The 15579-nt window shown below is 40.6% G+C and overlaps 1 protein-coding gene across 8 annotated transcripts in view; it reads right to left on the reverse strand.

Annotated features, from left to right (window-relative positions):
* The window catches only part of ERG (ETS transcription factor ERG), a 113383-nt gene that overhangs the window by 17073 nt on the left and 80731 nt on the right, over nt 1–15579 (reverse strand). For all 8 annotated transcript variants that reach the window (XM_081859888.1, XM_081859891.1, XM_081859889.1 and 5 more), the window contains one exon: nt 3782–3999. In XM_081859888.1, coding sequence (XP_081716014.1) covers nt 3782–3999 — 218 coding nt within the window. The remainder of the gene's footprint in view (nt 1–3781; nt 4000–15579) is intronic.

The raw sequence follows: 15579 nt of genomic DNA on the forward strand, positions 1-15579 counted from the left end.
AAAAGCAATCTACAGGGAAGTGTGCCTGGCAAAGAGCGAAGCCTAGCTGTAATTCATTCACAACCCTGGGCCCAAACTATAGCCCAACATGTTTTGGAATCCATTCTTCCTTGTATGCTGGTTTCTGGTCAAAAATGGTACCTGTGCCTTGCCCAACTTGACACATCAAAATGCTACAGACAAGTAGCAATAACTTCAGATAAATGAGAGATGGGTGTTTATCAAGATGCACATATAGTACATTGTACTCTATGTTTTTGACACCATAATAAAGTTACATGAAGGCCGTCCACTCATCCCCCTTCCCTCTTTCCTTGATTCCTTTGCACATTCCAGCTGCTTTGTGCCTTAAGGCCATCATAGCAAATTAAGGCAGTCAGCATCTGGCTCACTGGAGGCCAGGCAAGCTATAAATATTACCAGCACTGCTCTTTGCTTTTGCATGGAGGGAAACAGCTGGTTTAAGTTTTACTACACATGATCCTTTCTCCATTAGAGCAGACACTTCAATATTTCTTGTGTATGAGGTTAGAGTGAAGAAAGGGCTGAGGGAGTGGGAGCTCTAACTTGGCAGTTACAAAATGATGTTCCTTATATACTTAATTTACAATTATATTGGTGCTGGGAGAATTCTGAAATCTGATATGCTGGTACCAATACCAAAACCACAATAGCTTCCCAGTTGGCCTACAAGTTTCTAAATCCATTTTTTTCTTGTTTTCCTTTTATTATTTCATAGAAATTCTATTATAATGGCAATGGATTACATTTCCCAAGTTGTATTTCATTTCGAGAACTTGTAAGCACATTGTGCTTGTGGTTCCATAAAATAAAGAGTGAGCTGGAAGCCACAGCCCTCCTATGCTTGCTTCTGAGAGTAGGAAATCTCATGTTGTTTGAAGCTGCCAAAACAAGAGCATGCTGCCCATAAGCAGAAGTGTGTGTGTGTGTGTGTGTGTGCGCGCGCGCGTGCGTGCGTGTGTGTGTGTGTGAGATGTGTGAACCACATAAGAGTCAGTGTGGTGTAGTGGTAAAAGCTGGGTAGCCAATGCAATGCCCTCCAGATGCTAGATTATAACTCCCATCATATCTCACTATTGTTATGCTACCGTGGATTGATGGAAGTTGGAGTTCAAAACAACCGGAAGGTACCTCTTTGGCTACACCTGCATTAATGTCCAGGTTTAAATATCTACTCACACACAGAGCTCATAGGGTGACTTTAGGTTAATCACTATCTCCCAGTCTAACCTACCACATAGGATGGTTGTGATAATAAAATGGGGGTGGGGATCCCATATAGAAATAATTTGAGAAAAAGCAAGATATAAATGGAATCAACCAACCAGCACAATTCCACACTCTCTGTGCTAAGCTGAACCAAAATATCAGCTAAACTAGGTTATCCTTGGAGATGTACTTGCTTACATGAAGAATGACCACTGAGAACAAATGACCACTGAGAAGAATGACCAGCTGAGAACAAATCACATTTCCTTGAGGCAATTCCAACATTAGTAGGTCTATTAAATGCCTGAACCAACAGCTTTCCTTGGGGGTCCCTCCAACACCTGAATTTCTAGCTTATGCTTGCCCACTGAGACCAAAAGGCTGCATGAATAAAACTAGAACAGTTCCTCCATGATTAGACACCTGGCATCAAACCAAGGTTCTGAATGTCTGGAGAATTTGTTACTTGAAATAAGAACTCATGGATATTTGAAGACTGTGCTACACCAGAGCTTCACATTTTTCAAGCTTTAAGGACCTACCAAGACGTTTTGCTGCCTGTAAGATGCATCATACCCCTGAACATGCACAGAATTTGCTTTAATGAAACATTTTTTTTTTCATATCTGTAGGTAGACCAAACATAATTTGTATTACTAAACTGCCTCTGCCATAAGGCCAAATATGTCCGCCATTCCCAACCACCAAGAACTGAGGTTAGAGCTGATTTTATTTTATTTGAATTCACAATATGGTCTATGGGTTTTTGATGCTTTGCCCTCTTCTGAGGAATTACTCTTGCAACCTGTTGGGAAGGCTCAGGAGGGATCAATAGGGGGAAAGAGCTGCCCCTGCTGGCACTAAGTGTCTATCACGTGAAGTGGTTGCCTCACTGTACCTAATGGTACGTAGAGCTGGACTTATCAGTTTACTATACATTCCATATCAGCTTCATTTGTAAAGTGTACATTTTAAAATATCATGGGAATTTGAGGGCCACTCACAATGAAATCAGCCTGTATTACTGATGAACTTTTGGTAACCTAGAACATGATGCATTTATGGCCAAAATCTCATGGCAGCAGAATCAAAAGATTCCAACATACAGCCCAGATAATGACCTGGAAATATACCAATGCAATTAGTCTGTTTCAGTCATGAGAGCCAATGCACACAAGTAATTTTATAAAGATTAAAGCTGCATTTGGATAACTCTAATATGTGGAAATTGACCAAAGCATTTTTCTTTATTAAAGTTTGTAAATGCATGCTTCTGCCCCAAAGCAAAAAGATAGCATATAATTTTGAATGGTGTTTGGTCTACAGCTCCTTTAGCCCACTATGGGAACAACATTAAATATGGGGCTTGTCCACACTTTTGCTTGTCCCTTGACTACAAAGCATGGGTTCAATGGGTTTCCTGCCTGTCTTGTGCTTTCTAGGCATGGGTTCAAGTCATTTTCCATTTCTCCCACTGCTTTCCCTGGGTAAACAACCCACGCTTTACCACTGAATTGGGGCAAATATCAATCTGCTGAAAAACTGATTGATGTTTGCTTTAATTCAGTGGTAAAGAGCGGGCATTCCCCGGGGGGGGGGGGGACAGCGAGGCAAGCGGAAGTGTGGTCTCACACTTGGTCTCACAACCTCATTTTAAAAGTGCTCTGCTGATGCAAATCTTCTTCACAGCAAATCATTTTGAAAAACAGACTGCATGGGAGGTTAGCCACAAATGGACTCATAATACAAAAACACAAAATTTGGAGCTAATTAAGAAAAAGCTAAAGAGAAGTTGCACTCTTGTTCAATACACTGAATATTAAGCCTTCTGTTATTTGTTTTCCCTCAATCCACTTGCCATTCTGCAAGCAGCACTAAAGGTAAAGGTAAAGGTACCCCTGCCCGTACGGGCCAGTCATGTCCGACTCTAGGGTTGCGTGCTCACCTCGCTCTATAGGCCATGAGCCGGCGCCGTCCAAAGACACTTCCGGGTCACGTGGCCAGCGTGACGAAGCTGCAGCTGGTGAGCCAGGACCAGCACAGCACACGGAAACGCCGTTTACCTTCCTGCTATAAAGCGGTCCCTATTTATCTACTTGCACTTAGGGGTGCTTTCGAACTGCTAGGTGGGCAGCAGCTGGGACCGAACAACGGGAGCTCACCCCGCCGCGGGGATTCGAACCGCCGACCATTACGATCAGAAAGTCTTAGGCACTGAGGTTTTACCCACAGCGCCACCCGCGTCCCTCAAGCAGCACTAGGATGTTACAATAATTTGAGCTGCATAAAGGCACTTTTCTATAAAGCACTTTGGGAATATTATTTATTCCACCTTCCATCTGCCTCCTTTAGTAGAGAACCCACATTTAAATAAGCATTGGATCTCCTAGTTTTGGTGTTGTTTGCCTGTCTACCTGGTAAAGGAGGCAGCAGGGAAGGGACCATCTAAGTACTAGGCCTGCTCATAATTCTTCAATTCAGGAAGATTCAGAGTGCAAAGCCTTGCCCAAACAGATGCAAAGAAAGAATCTTTAAACTTTTTTTTTTTTACCTTGAGCCATTAACTTGATTTGGATTGCATTCCATCTTGATGGTGACTCTGGCTGGAGGTTGCGATAACCAGTCCTGCTGGGGAACACGTGGACTCATCTTTGATGTCTGCCCATATTCACTAGAAGAGGAGGCTGTCATCTCTGCCTTAGAAAGGTGGGGAGTTCCGTAGGCACACTCAAATAAAGACTGGTCTTCACTCACAACTGATAATGCTTCCTGAAATCCAGAGAAGAGAAAGCAACAAAATGACCTGAGAGAAAAGTTATGCATATTGTACAGAACTTTAAGGTTTTGATCCACAGCAGTGACAATAAGGAACCATCTGCACTATGCATTTAAAGCCGTATCATACCAGTTTAAACAGCCATGGTTTCTCCCAAAGAATCCTGGGAACTGCAGTTTGTTAAGAGTGTTGAGAGTTGTTAGGATACCCCTATTCCACTCACAGAACTATAGTTCCCAGAGTTGTTTAACAACCAGGGAACTGTGATTTGTAGTTGTGTGTGGAGAATAGGGATCTCCTAACAACTCTTAGCACCCTTAACAATGCTTTGTACATTGTGTATAACTGTAAACTACAATATACACTTCATTGTCCTTAGAATGATTTGCTCTCTGAGAAAACCACAAAAAACCCAACACAATTTCCAATTAGTTAACGAGCCTCATCACCACAAAAAACAAGGGGAAAAGTTGAAGAGCCAAAAGGTATACAAATTAAGTACTGCAAGTTGTTCAAAATTACGGTACATAGTTTATTCCAGCTGAAGAGGTTGGGTCTTGTTGTTCCAGTCATTGGAGTGTTTTTAGGGAAAATTGCAAATCCTTTCACTGAAGGTGTTAACAACAGTAAATTAAACAGCAGCAGATGCTGGATATGTGCTTTTCCAAGATGAAAAATGTATCACTTCAGTTCTTTTTCTGTGGAGCAGCGACAAAATGAATTGCTGCTGTGTGCCTTTTTTGCTGCTCTGCACATACATTTTTAAAGCACAAAGCCATTCCATAGCTTTTGAAAGCTCTTCTCTGATGAGTAATGCCAGACCTCAAGCAAACTGAGGAATGCAAAGTTTCAGCTCACGGAACTCAGTGCAACTTTACTTCTGAGTAGGCATGCATACAATTGTTGCATTAAATTGCTAGCAAGTGAGACTGTCATCATACATTATAGCATACTTGAACTCTTCCTCCCAGTTTTCCCCATTTTCAAAATAGCAACCACATAATGGTCTGCAGTAAAATTGGACCTGTGGCATGAAGATTATCTTTGAATCTGGAATACGTCACTTGACTTGTGGATATTGTTCATGCAGGATGAAAGATAGGAGATAAATCCAATGTATTTCTAGCCAATGCAGATTTTACATTTGGATTACAGATGAAGGAAACATGAAAAGTGAAATTAAGTGTAAGCATCGCTTGTGCAAATGGGCAGTGTGTGTACAGATGATACTGCTTAAAATTCATGTGTAAGGAGTTGAACACATCTGAAATGTATTCTGCCTCTGTGAAACTGATTTATCAAATCAGACTAAGTACCACTAAGTGATTATATTGTCATAGATCTAGGGCAGGGGTCAACTCTGAGTATATTTCACAACCTAAGGCCCGTGGGCTGGATGCAGCCCAATTGCCTTCTCAATTTGGCCCACAGACAGTCAGCATGTTTTTACATGAATAGAATGTGTCCTTTTATTTAAAATGCATCTCTGGGTTATTTGTGGGGCCTGCCTGGTGTTTTTACATGAGTAGAATGTGTGCTTTTATTTAAAATGCATCTCTGGGTTATTTGTGGGGCATAGGAATTCGTTCATCCCCCCCCCATATAGTCTGGCCCACCACAGGGTCTGAGGGACAGTGGACCAGCCCACGGCTGAAAAAGGTTGCTGACCCCTGATCTAGGGTTTTCCAGGGTCTATGAATGAATGGTAGAAATGAATAAAATGGTAGCATTTAGAGAATATTTGGGATATGAAGGGAAATAAAATCTGCAAAACTGTACCAGACAGGAAATTCCTGGATTAGCTTATGCAAACCAGCCTGGCTTGGCTAGGTAAGTACTGAGCCATTAAGGGCCATTGGAAATGCAAAAGAACTGTCCTTCTCCCAACGCACCCCAGGAATGGACAAAGGCAGGAGAACTGGCAAGTTGTCAAGGTGACAGTGGGGGGTGATGTCACAGGAAAATGTGTCCTTTTTGAAATCTAAAGGTGTTCTGTGAACAAAAAGGAGGAAGTAGGCAGAACCATCTTGGCACTGGCTGGAGAAGGCTGCACCAAGAGACCAGGAACCATGACTGACTGCTGCTTTGGATTCAAGCCTGCTGAAGTTATGAGAGGGGCAACAAGAGACACTCTTGGGGGTATAATACTCTGCACCCCCTCCACTGAAGACTTCAGGTATAAATGAGTGTACAATAAACCATATTTCTTGAAGACACTAGAACTTCCTTTTTCTCAATGGAAACCCAACCCTGGAACCCCCTGGAATCTTGCTACCACTTGGCAGAGCTTGGGGGGGGGGTGGCACACAAACTTCACAACAATATTCATGACAGGGCAGCTGAACAACAAAAACTCTTGGCATGAAAAGTAAGAAAAATGTTGCCCTAACCTCCCTAGGTCATAATTTTATTGCCAGTTTGGAAAATATAACTTACCTACTTAAAATTGGAACTTAGAAATAAGTTCTGTATGAACTTCAGTATAAAACTCCTGGTGGGAGGTGCACACACAATGCATCAGGGTACTACTAGAATTAGGAGATCTGCAGATGTCTATCAAGTTATTTTAGGATTTTGTCCCCGGTGTGAGAAAGGAATGGATAGGAATGTAGCAGACACACAGAGATACCCAATATCTGTAATGGCTCAGTCATGTGCTATATACCTAGGGAAATGGGAGGGGTGATTCATATTGGTCCTGTGTTTGTAGTGGGCTGGACTGTGTATTTGTACTCAAGTTTTCTATTTTGGTGATATTCATAGTACATCTATCTATCTATCTATTTATCCATCCATCCATCTATCTATCTGAGAATACTGTGTCCATATTAGCTATTTTACTACCTTTCTGTGACTCTCCCAATCAATAAGAGGATTCAAAAGCTGGCTGTCTTATGGCTGATGTATGTGTTCACGAAAAGCACCCTACCAACAATGTAGCACTCCACAATGCTGGTTTCAAATTGTATGACTGAATGACTGTACCATATCAAAAACTCCTTGTATGGAATGCTAATTTGTATGTGCTTTTAAATTGTGAAGTTCCATTCAAATATATCATTTTCCTAATGACATTCTGAGGTGGAAAAGTCTTAAAAGAGGTATATGGTACTTTTAAATGAATATTTAGATGAGGTATTAGATTGGCAATCATTACTGATGAATAATGGCTACAGCAGCCATATGTTGCACAACCAACTACAGTATGAAGATACAGTACCTGCTTTCCCTCAAGTCCTAGAACACAGCCACAACGTAGCAACCATTCATCACTAATTGTTGTTACTATGTAACAAGCCACTTTCAAGCTATATCTGAAGGGAAATACTCCACTTTGTTTATTTTATTTTCTTAAAAATAATACAGCAAAAGTAAGGAAGGAAGGTCAAAGAAAAGTTTTTATAAAATTATGGAGGTCAGCGGACTGCAGGTTTTTCTGCAGGCATTAAGTTGTGCCATGCATTAAAACATACATTTGGGGAGCATGTAAGCAGTTGCTCTTTTATTGCTTCCCCAAACAAATCCACTTCCTACAAATTAGTCCCATATCTTTTGCAGCACAGCCAACTTCCCAGAAAAACAACAGGAAAACAAAGTGTGAACTCCAAGCAACCCACTTCCACAGAACAATGCAGCATACCAAAAAGAAAGAACCCGCTGTTTTGGTTGTGCCTAGAGACTTGAAGAAAAAAGGAAGGAGGAACCTTAAAAGTAAAAGAGCTGTGTAACTGTAAATATGCAGCAGCAGGCATCTTGCCAGTGATTTCAAATGCTTTGAGGTTTCAAAATTGCCCAGAAACCCAACTGAAGTGCACTAGGGCTCTTACACTTCCAGGAACACGATAGTACAAGAAACCAGCAAAACATTCTGGGTCTTGTGCTTAATGCCATGACTATAGTTAGTACAATAACAATTTAAATACACTACTGAAAGTACTAACAGATTTGTGTTTAGTGTGGGATTGGTAATCCTACTGCACAGTAAGATTTTTGCAGCATCCAAAAGATACTGGTATCAAAATATTAGTTCATACTGCCTCCTCCCATTTGGGATTTACCCTTTCTGCAGAAAATCGAGCTTGTTGCCAGTGATTCATTTGGGATTTCTGAAAAAAACCATTTGCAGTATTAAGCCCCTGTCTGGAAGCACCCTGATACTGTATATCATGCCAGTTTATGTCACATAGCAGATTGTTTCATGCAAGCAAGCTCAGCGGACTGTGAATTTTGAAGTCAAATAACTCTTTAACTGTGAAGAAAGTACATTTGAAAAACTAGGACTAAGGAACTTCAGTCCTCAGTTGTCTTCACTGTGCAAACCAACATATTTTTATAGTCAGTGGGCCTCATTCATTTCCACAGGATTTAAGGCATTCCTTTGCACCCAAGAGGTATATAATACGGATTACTATAATAAGCAGTGACTCAAAATGTACAGTGACATACAAAATGAGCTTTTGATTTTGATAAACACAGATACCTCTCAATTACTAAAAAGATTTCAGGCAATATACTCTAACTTTCTGCTTCATTTGAATTTCATCCATATTGTAAAATTAGTGAGCTAAAAAAACAATAGTTTGCATAAGCACTAGGCGGAGGCATGCTGCTGAATGAATTCCCACAGGGCTCATCTTGCTCTTGCTGTGCCACCCATGGACAAAAACAAGCCAGCACCTGGGTTGCTGTGCTATTCCTCTTGGCTTATCAACTGTGGTTTGTCTGGGAGGAAACAAGCCATGATCCTGATCAGACAACACCACAAACTTTGGCTTACCAGTATAGGCTTCTGGAGAGGAGCTTGCAACCACTTTACTCCTCCTCCCTGGCCATTTTTGACCCCACACCATGCTCAGCCAAGTGAAGATTTGGCTTAGTGTGTTGTCCAAGCCAAGGCTTTTGGTTAAGCTCTTTCTTTATTAGAAGGCAATAAAACTGCTAGCACATTTGCAAAGCTAAGAAGGGATTGGTATGGTTTCAAGTTGGATGGGGAACTGTGTGTTGAGATTCCTGTATTGCAGGGGGCTGGACCAGATGACCCTTGGGATCCCTTCCAACTCTACAATTCTATGATTCACTAACCAACAGCTGTAGCCAAGACAATACTATAGAATACAGTCACAGCAGTTCTCAGAAACAACAGTCAAAACAGAACACAATCAGTAAAAATCTCTAAATTAAATGCCGTCAAATGCTTGGGTAAGTTAGAGCTTTCAAGTGGCATCTAAATGATAATGCATACCTCACAAATGTACGCTGGGAAGAAATTCTACAAATGAGGTGCCACTACAAAAAAGGCCCAGTCCTGGGTAGTCATCAATTTCACCTCCAAAGGTTGAGTCATCTGGAGCAAATCTTCAGTAAAAGATATCAGAAGCAGGCAGTTTTCTATGGGAGTTGGTTCTTCTAAATGCTGCTTAAAACTATGACGAACATTTAGAAAATTGCTCCTCCCTTGGGCATGATGCTTCTGTGCTACCAGGAGCTAAGCCATTGAATCCAAACCTGAGTTCATAGTTTGTCTCACTCAGACAAAGCATGAGTGGCAAGTCAAGAACAAACCTTGGTTACAGCTCATGGTTTGTAGTGAGATGGACTGTTGAATGTTAGAAAGGTGCCACCTCTGTTGTCTTCTTTGTACCTACTGAAGACTTTACTCTTTCAAGGAAAAGATCTTTCCCAGTCTGCATCTGTATTGGAATTGCTTTGTGCATCTTTTGAGATATTTTACTTGTTTTAGCATTTATGTGTTTGCCGCCCTGGGTTCCTTTGGAAGGGCAGGATATAAATAATAATTAAAATTAAAAACTGGTCTGAGTTTGGACATAGCACTATATCTAACCACTATTTTGGAAATGATAAAAATCTGTTGGCGTGTCCTGGAATAACCCAGGGTATTCTTGACTTTGATTCAATAAATAGGTTTTCAGTGGACTGCTGTGGTCTGACATCTTTGTTTCCATTGTGCTCACAATAATTTATGGGCAGTTGACCATAGGCATGGCCTAGAATTCTCCTCTTATTACCCTTTTCCTCCTGCCTTTTGTCCTTGTGAGATCCAGAACCCTTTAAAGTCAATGGAAAGGCTTCTTACAGAAGCAAATAACAGTTGCTGGCCAGAGGTCACGACAGGAAGTACTGTGTAAACATACTTGCTAGCCTGTTGATTGGTATTATTAATATTTTGTTTTCTGTTTTGGAATTTACTGAAGTTTCATGGAAGTTACAGAGCAGGCAGGATCTTTGCCAAGTTGTGTTATTTTGGTTATATCAGAATGCCCAAAATAAACTTAGCTCCAGATAAGGCTATGTGTTCTTCTATGATAGTTATGAGCTGTTTGATGGTGGAGCAGAATACCTTGTAAGGTGGTGCATTCTCCTTCGTTAGAAGTTATTAAGCAGCTGCTGGATGGCCCCCCACCAAGGAGGCTATGAATGGATTCCCTGCACCAGCAGGACTAGATGTCCTTTGAAGTCCCTTCCAAATCTATAATTCCTTTTCATTTGCTGTAATAGATTACTCTTCCCTGAAGCTTCCACTGCAATTTTTCTCATATACGTAGGTAGCTGATCCGCTGACCATTTTCACATAGATCTATAAAATCAGTGCTTTCAGGGCAATGTTTTCCTTCCCCATTTTACTCATAAAATTATGTATATTTGTATTATTAGCATGGATCCTTTGACTTCTCTAGGACTGCATAGCTAATGATTTTATTATCATTTTGCTATATTTCTATAAATGCCAGTGTTCAGGATTTGATATGGTAGGACAGAGGTTTTCAACCTTTTAGAGTCCACGGCTCCCTTGACCAACTACAATCTTTCTGCAACTCCCCGTGAAGAAACATACTCTGAGTCACAGCAGCCCAATTATGTCGCCCATTGCCTGCCAATCCTTCTGCCCTTCACCCCTTTTCAGTCACCCTCTCTTGTGGAGGGTTCCCCCAGCGTCTTCTCCTCTCCCCTCTCCTCAGGGGTCCTCGCCCACTTGCTTGCTTACTCCGAGGATGCCTCAGCTCCTGGCAACCAGCAACCCCTGGTTGGCCTCAGAGGCAATATTCGCCTGGAGATCTTGTAGCCAGGGCCATTGGTGTGAGAGGGCATCAGAGGAGGGAGGGAAGGTATGGAGGTTCATGCTGCCTGTGGCACCACTGACCACTATTCAAGGCACCCCAGGGTGCCACGGCACACTGGTTCAAAACCACTGTGATAGGGAGACTGGCATTCTAATTCTAAGCACATTAACCATGCAATGTTATACCTGCCACCTCAGAAGTAAGTTGTATTCCATTCAGTGGCGCTTACTCCCAGGTAAATGGTTAGGGTATTGCAACCTAAGTAGTATTAAAAATATGGCAGGCTTCTAAGTATATTCAACCTGGGCAAGTGCCCCCCACTACTGAATATGCAGGCCAGACCCTCCAAGTGTTCCTATTTTCCAGGGACATCCCTGATTTAGAGAAGCCATCCCGGTTTTTTATTTGATCCCGGAATATCCTGCTTTTCCTTAGTATGTCCCTACTTTCATTGGAAAAATGTTGGAGGGTATGGAGTTATCCAACCCCCAAGCCATCTGAATGCAATCCTGTATAAAGAAGTTTTTAAAATGTTTAATGTTTTCTTATGTTTTTATATATGTGGGAAGCTGCCCAGAGTGCTGGGGAACCCAATAAGTTGTGTGGCATATAAATAGTAAAATGATCATTATGGAATGGGATGCCCCTATTTTCATCAAAGAAATATTGGAAGTTATGGGAGATCAGAATTAATAATAATAATGAGAAAACTACAGAATCAGGTTTGGGATTAAGGTGCTTTGTTTTCAGGAATTCTGCTTTTAAAAAAATCATGAAAATAAGTGTCTAAATTAAAGCACATATTGAAATAAGATGCCTGAAGGCAAAACTCTAAAAACTGTTTTTTAAAAGTTCACCTCTCTTCTTTCTGGGGCTGTTTCTGCATTGAAAACTGATCTATGATGGTTTGTTAAATAATAATACGTAACATTTGAATATTTCAGGGGGATGTCACTGAACTACAACTCACATTGACACTGGCTGCTGGCCACACTTGCTGGGTCTCCTGGGAGTCATAGTTCAGCAACATTTGGAGCGCCAAAGATTTCCCACCCCTTGCATATTGCTTTATTTAGTTCTAATCCTAACAGCAACCTTGTCAGTCAAGTCAGTATTATTGTCTCCCTTATTGAACGTAGGCATGGTAGTGGTGGGACTGAAGCTGAGAGAGAAAGAGGCTTTCCTAAGGCCACCTAATGAGTTCACAGCAAAGGTGAGATGTGAACTGGGGACTTTCTGATCCAGAGCTCACTTTCTCAGCCACTATTGCTACAGCAACTCTCTAATAAACTGATTAATTTTTTTAGATGAATCAAGTAGTATATACATTTTGTCAAAGGGGAGGAGCTAGACAAAGAATGATCCAAGGAGTCCTCAATGGCAGAACAGCCGGAAGATAACAGGTGGTATGTTACAACGGCTGTGAAGGCGGATGAAGGCTACAGCAGATAAGAATTGGCCAGTCATGTTGATACCCATGCCAATGGAATAGAGCCTTACTGCGAAGAGTGTGCGTTGGTCAGTGTGCACTGATCTACACACATAAATTCACGCAAAGGCGCCTTCCAAAAACCCATCCCAAACCCAAAGAAGTCCCATGGTGATCGGCAAATGGCAATGGGGGCAGAACTGTGAAATCTGGAGGCCCCTAGTCATGTACCGGCTCATGGGTGGTGGATACAGATTCAGTTGTTCTGACTCAAGGAATGAGGCAGTTGAGTAGCTCGGCAGCTGTATCCATGACTGAGCAGTCCTATTTAAGATCCACTCTGCTCACCCCGAAATGGGGGAGGGGCTAGTTAACATGTTCATGGAAGACAATCTTACTCAGCCACAAGTGATCCCCGAAGAAGAAGAAGAAGAAGAAGAAGAAGAAGAAGAAGAAAACATTTTGTTAAATAAAATATAATACGGTAGCCATTAAGAAGTAGATCAAAACAACAGCAAATGTTAACGGATTAAATCCTGATCATGTGCAGTTTGGGTGATACCTGTTTTTCACAAGCACACACACACACACACACACACACACACACACACAAAGAGAGAGAGAGAGAGAGAGAGAGAGAGAGAGAGAGTGTGTTTTTGTTTTGTCTATTTTACTCATTACTTTTCTGGCCAATATTGCTTTTGGATTATATATTCAGCCTGTGGAGGAAACAGAAGCCTACCTAGTTTGAAAATAAAACTCAAGAAGCAGGTGTGCAAGATAATGTAGAGGCTCCTTTAGATCTTCAGAGTGTGATTTCCCCAAGTGTTGCTCCTGTGCCTTTTAATCATGCTTGCATGAACTTGGGCATCCTTACATTTCCATATTTATACAACTGCTTCTGGCCAAAACAACTTTTAACGGAAACTGTCCTGCTTTCCATTTTCCAAAAATGGATAGTTTGATGGTTTTTGTGAGCTATCAGGGCAAAATATTTTGAGCGAAACTCATAAATCCACAATCTGTTTGGAACAGCACTGACATCTGAAAGGAGATCTCAAGATGAATCTGCTTAAACCTGGGTTCATTAAAAGAGCTAATTCAAAGCACTGCAATTGTTTCAGTTGTTTATGAATCTCGACCTTCACAATGCTATGAAAATGTGCTGTCTCCTAAAGATGTTCTTTGCCGATATGACACACATTTTGTATTGTTTCATGGCACACAAGCATTAAATATCCCAGAGGTAATCCACCCTTCTCTTAACGGCTGATGACAGGTCCAATGCCTGAGCAAAATCAGTTGAAGGAAAGGGAAGTCTTGTCGGAAATGAGATTAATCTTGTAATGAGTGTTCAGTCCTGATAACCCATCTGTGCAGAGAACTGCTTTAACTGGAGTGCAATTAACCTTCACCTGACAAGTTCGGCCCAACTGTTATAAACAACATTAAAGGCAACCCCAGTTTCTGTGTAGACTACGCAGTCACATTTCAATACCATGACTACTGCTATGTGCAACACGTTACTAACAGTTAAGTCCCAGAGGGAAATTTAAAGTGATTCTGGGAATGTTTTCCAAATTATGGCTTGTATGTAACCAAACTTTTCTCAGAGTAGACCCATTGAAATTATTCATCATGCCCATTAATGGGGCTACTATGAGCATGACTAACAATGTGTATGACAAACTACAACTCATTGTACTTTTAAAAAACCAGTCAGGCATATATTGGTCATGAAAGTACTTACCACCAGTTTAAAGTGGGCTGAGGTTGGTATATACTTTCCTGGAACATACTTGAGGTTACCAACATGATCTTAAGCCCAGTGCATACTCCCTGCTGTACATGCATTGAGAATTACAAAAATTTTGACACAACTCCGATCTCTATTTGTTGTGCTGTCTAAATAAATGTATCTTCATGATTGGATCTCAAACTAGTGGATTTTCTTTTCTTCTTTATTTAACAGCAAATTTCTATACCACTCTTCACCAAAAATGGTTACCAGATGTTGAACAAAAAATAATATAAGACCATAATGTATATTAAACAAAAGCATTAAAATAATTATTTTATATTACACAAACAGCATAATTAAAAACACCATAAAAATTGCTCAGCCCATCAGCTGCTAAAAGTGAGTTATTTCTAACTTGAAAATAAAGAAGTTTAATGAACCACTTTCTAATTTGGTTTTATCCTCACCAAGTGCCAAATTTAGACACAATCAGGCTGAATTCCTTGTTCTGTGGTGCAGACAAGTACACCAGACATGAGCACATTTAGTAACAAATATTGTGTTCACTTTACAGAATCCGAGTTTACTGCTTTTTTCCTAAGTTTAAATGTTTTTCATATTTCTTTCTCAGGAAATAAAAATAAAAGTGGGTTGTAGCCCATGTTAGTCCTACTCAGAGTAAACCCAGTGTCATTAATGGGCCTAAATTAGTAATTTCCAGTAATTTCAGTGGGTTTACTCTGAGCAGCACTAATATTGAGTTTAACATAATGTCTCTAAATACATTAATACCAAACTACAGAAGCAAAAAGCATTTTATAAACATAATCATATACAACATCAGTAAAAGATCAGTCATTGTACATTGTTCTAGGCCCCCAAGTCTGTGGAAGTCTCTTCCTCAAGTAATACACATGGCTCTATTTTTGGGAACGTTTAATAATTTATTATTATTATTAGCTTTTAATTAATTGCTACTTTTTTATTAACTGTTCTAATCAATTATCATTATTGTATTAATTACTGCTGCTCAGTTTTCAGGGGGTGTTATGTGGTTTTTAGTGGGATATTTTTCTAAGTTTGTTTTTCCTTGGAAGGGCAGCTGTGCCCTAAAAGCTGGCTCTAAATCAGTTAAGAATGATTTTTAAAAATTGCTATGGATCAACAAAAGTTTCCAGTTTTGTGCTCTAAATCTAAAGAAGTGAGAAGTTTATTTTGGACCTTTCTGAACAGACTTTCAATGAATTACAAGATAATCGTAACTATGTCTACTCAAAAGTAAGTCCTGTTAAATTCATTGATGCTTACTCTCAGGTATGTGGGG

The sequence above is a fragment of the Podarcis erhardii genome (assembly GCF_964252035.2).
Source record: "Podarcis erhardii genome assembly, chromosome: 4".
Lineage (NCBI taxonomy): Eukaryota > Metazoa > Chordata > Lepidosauria > Squamata > Lacertidae > Podarcis > Podarcis erhardii.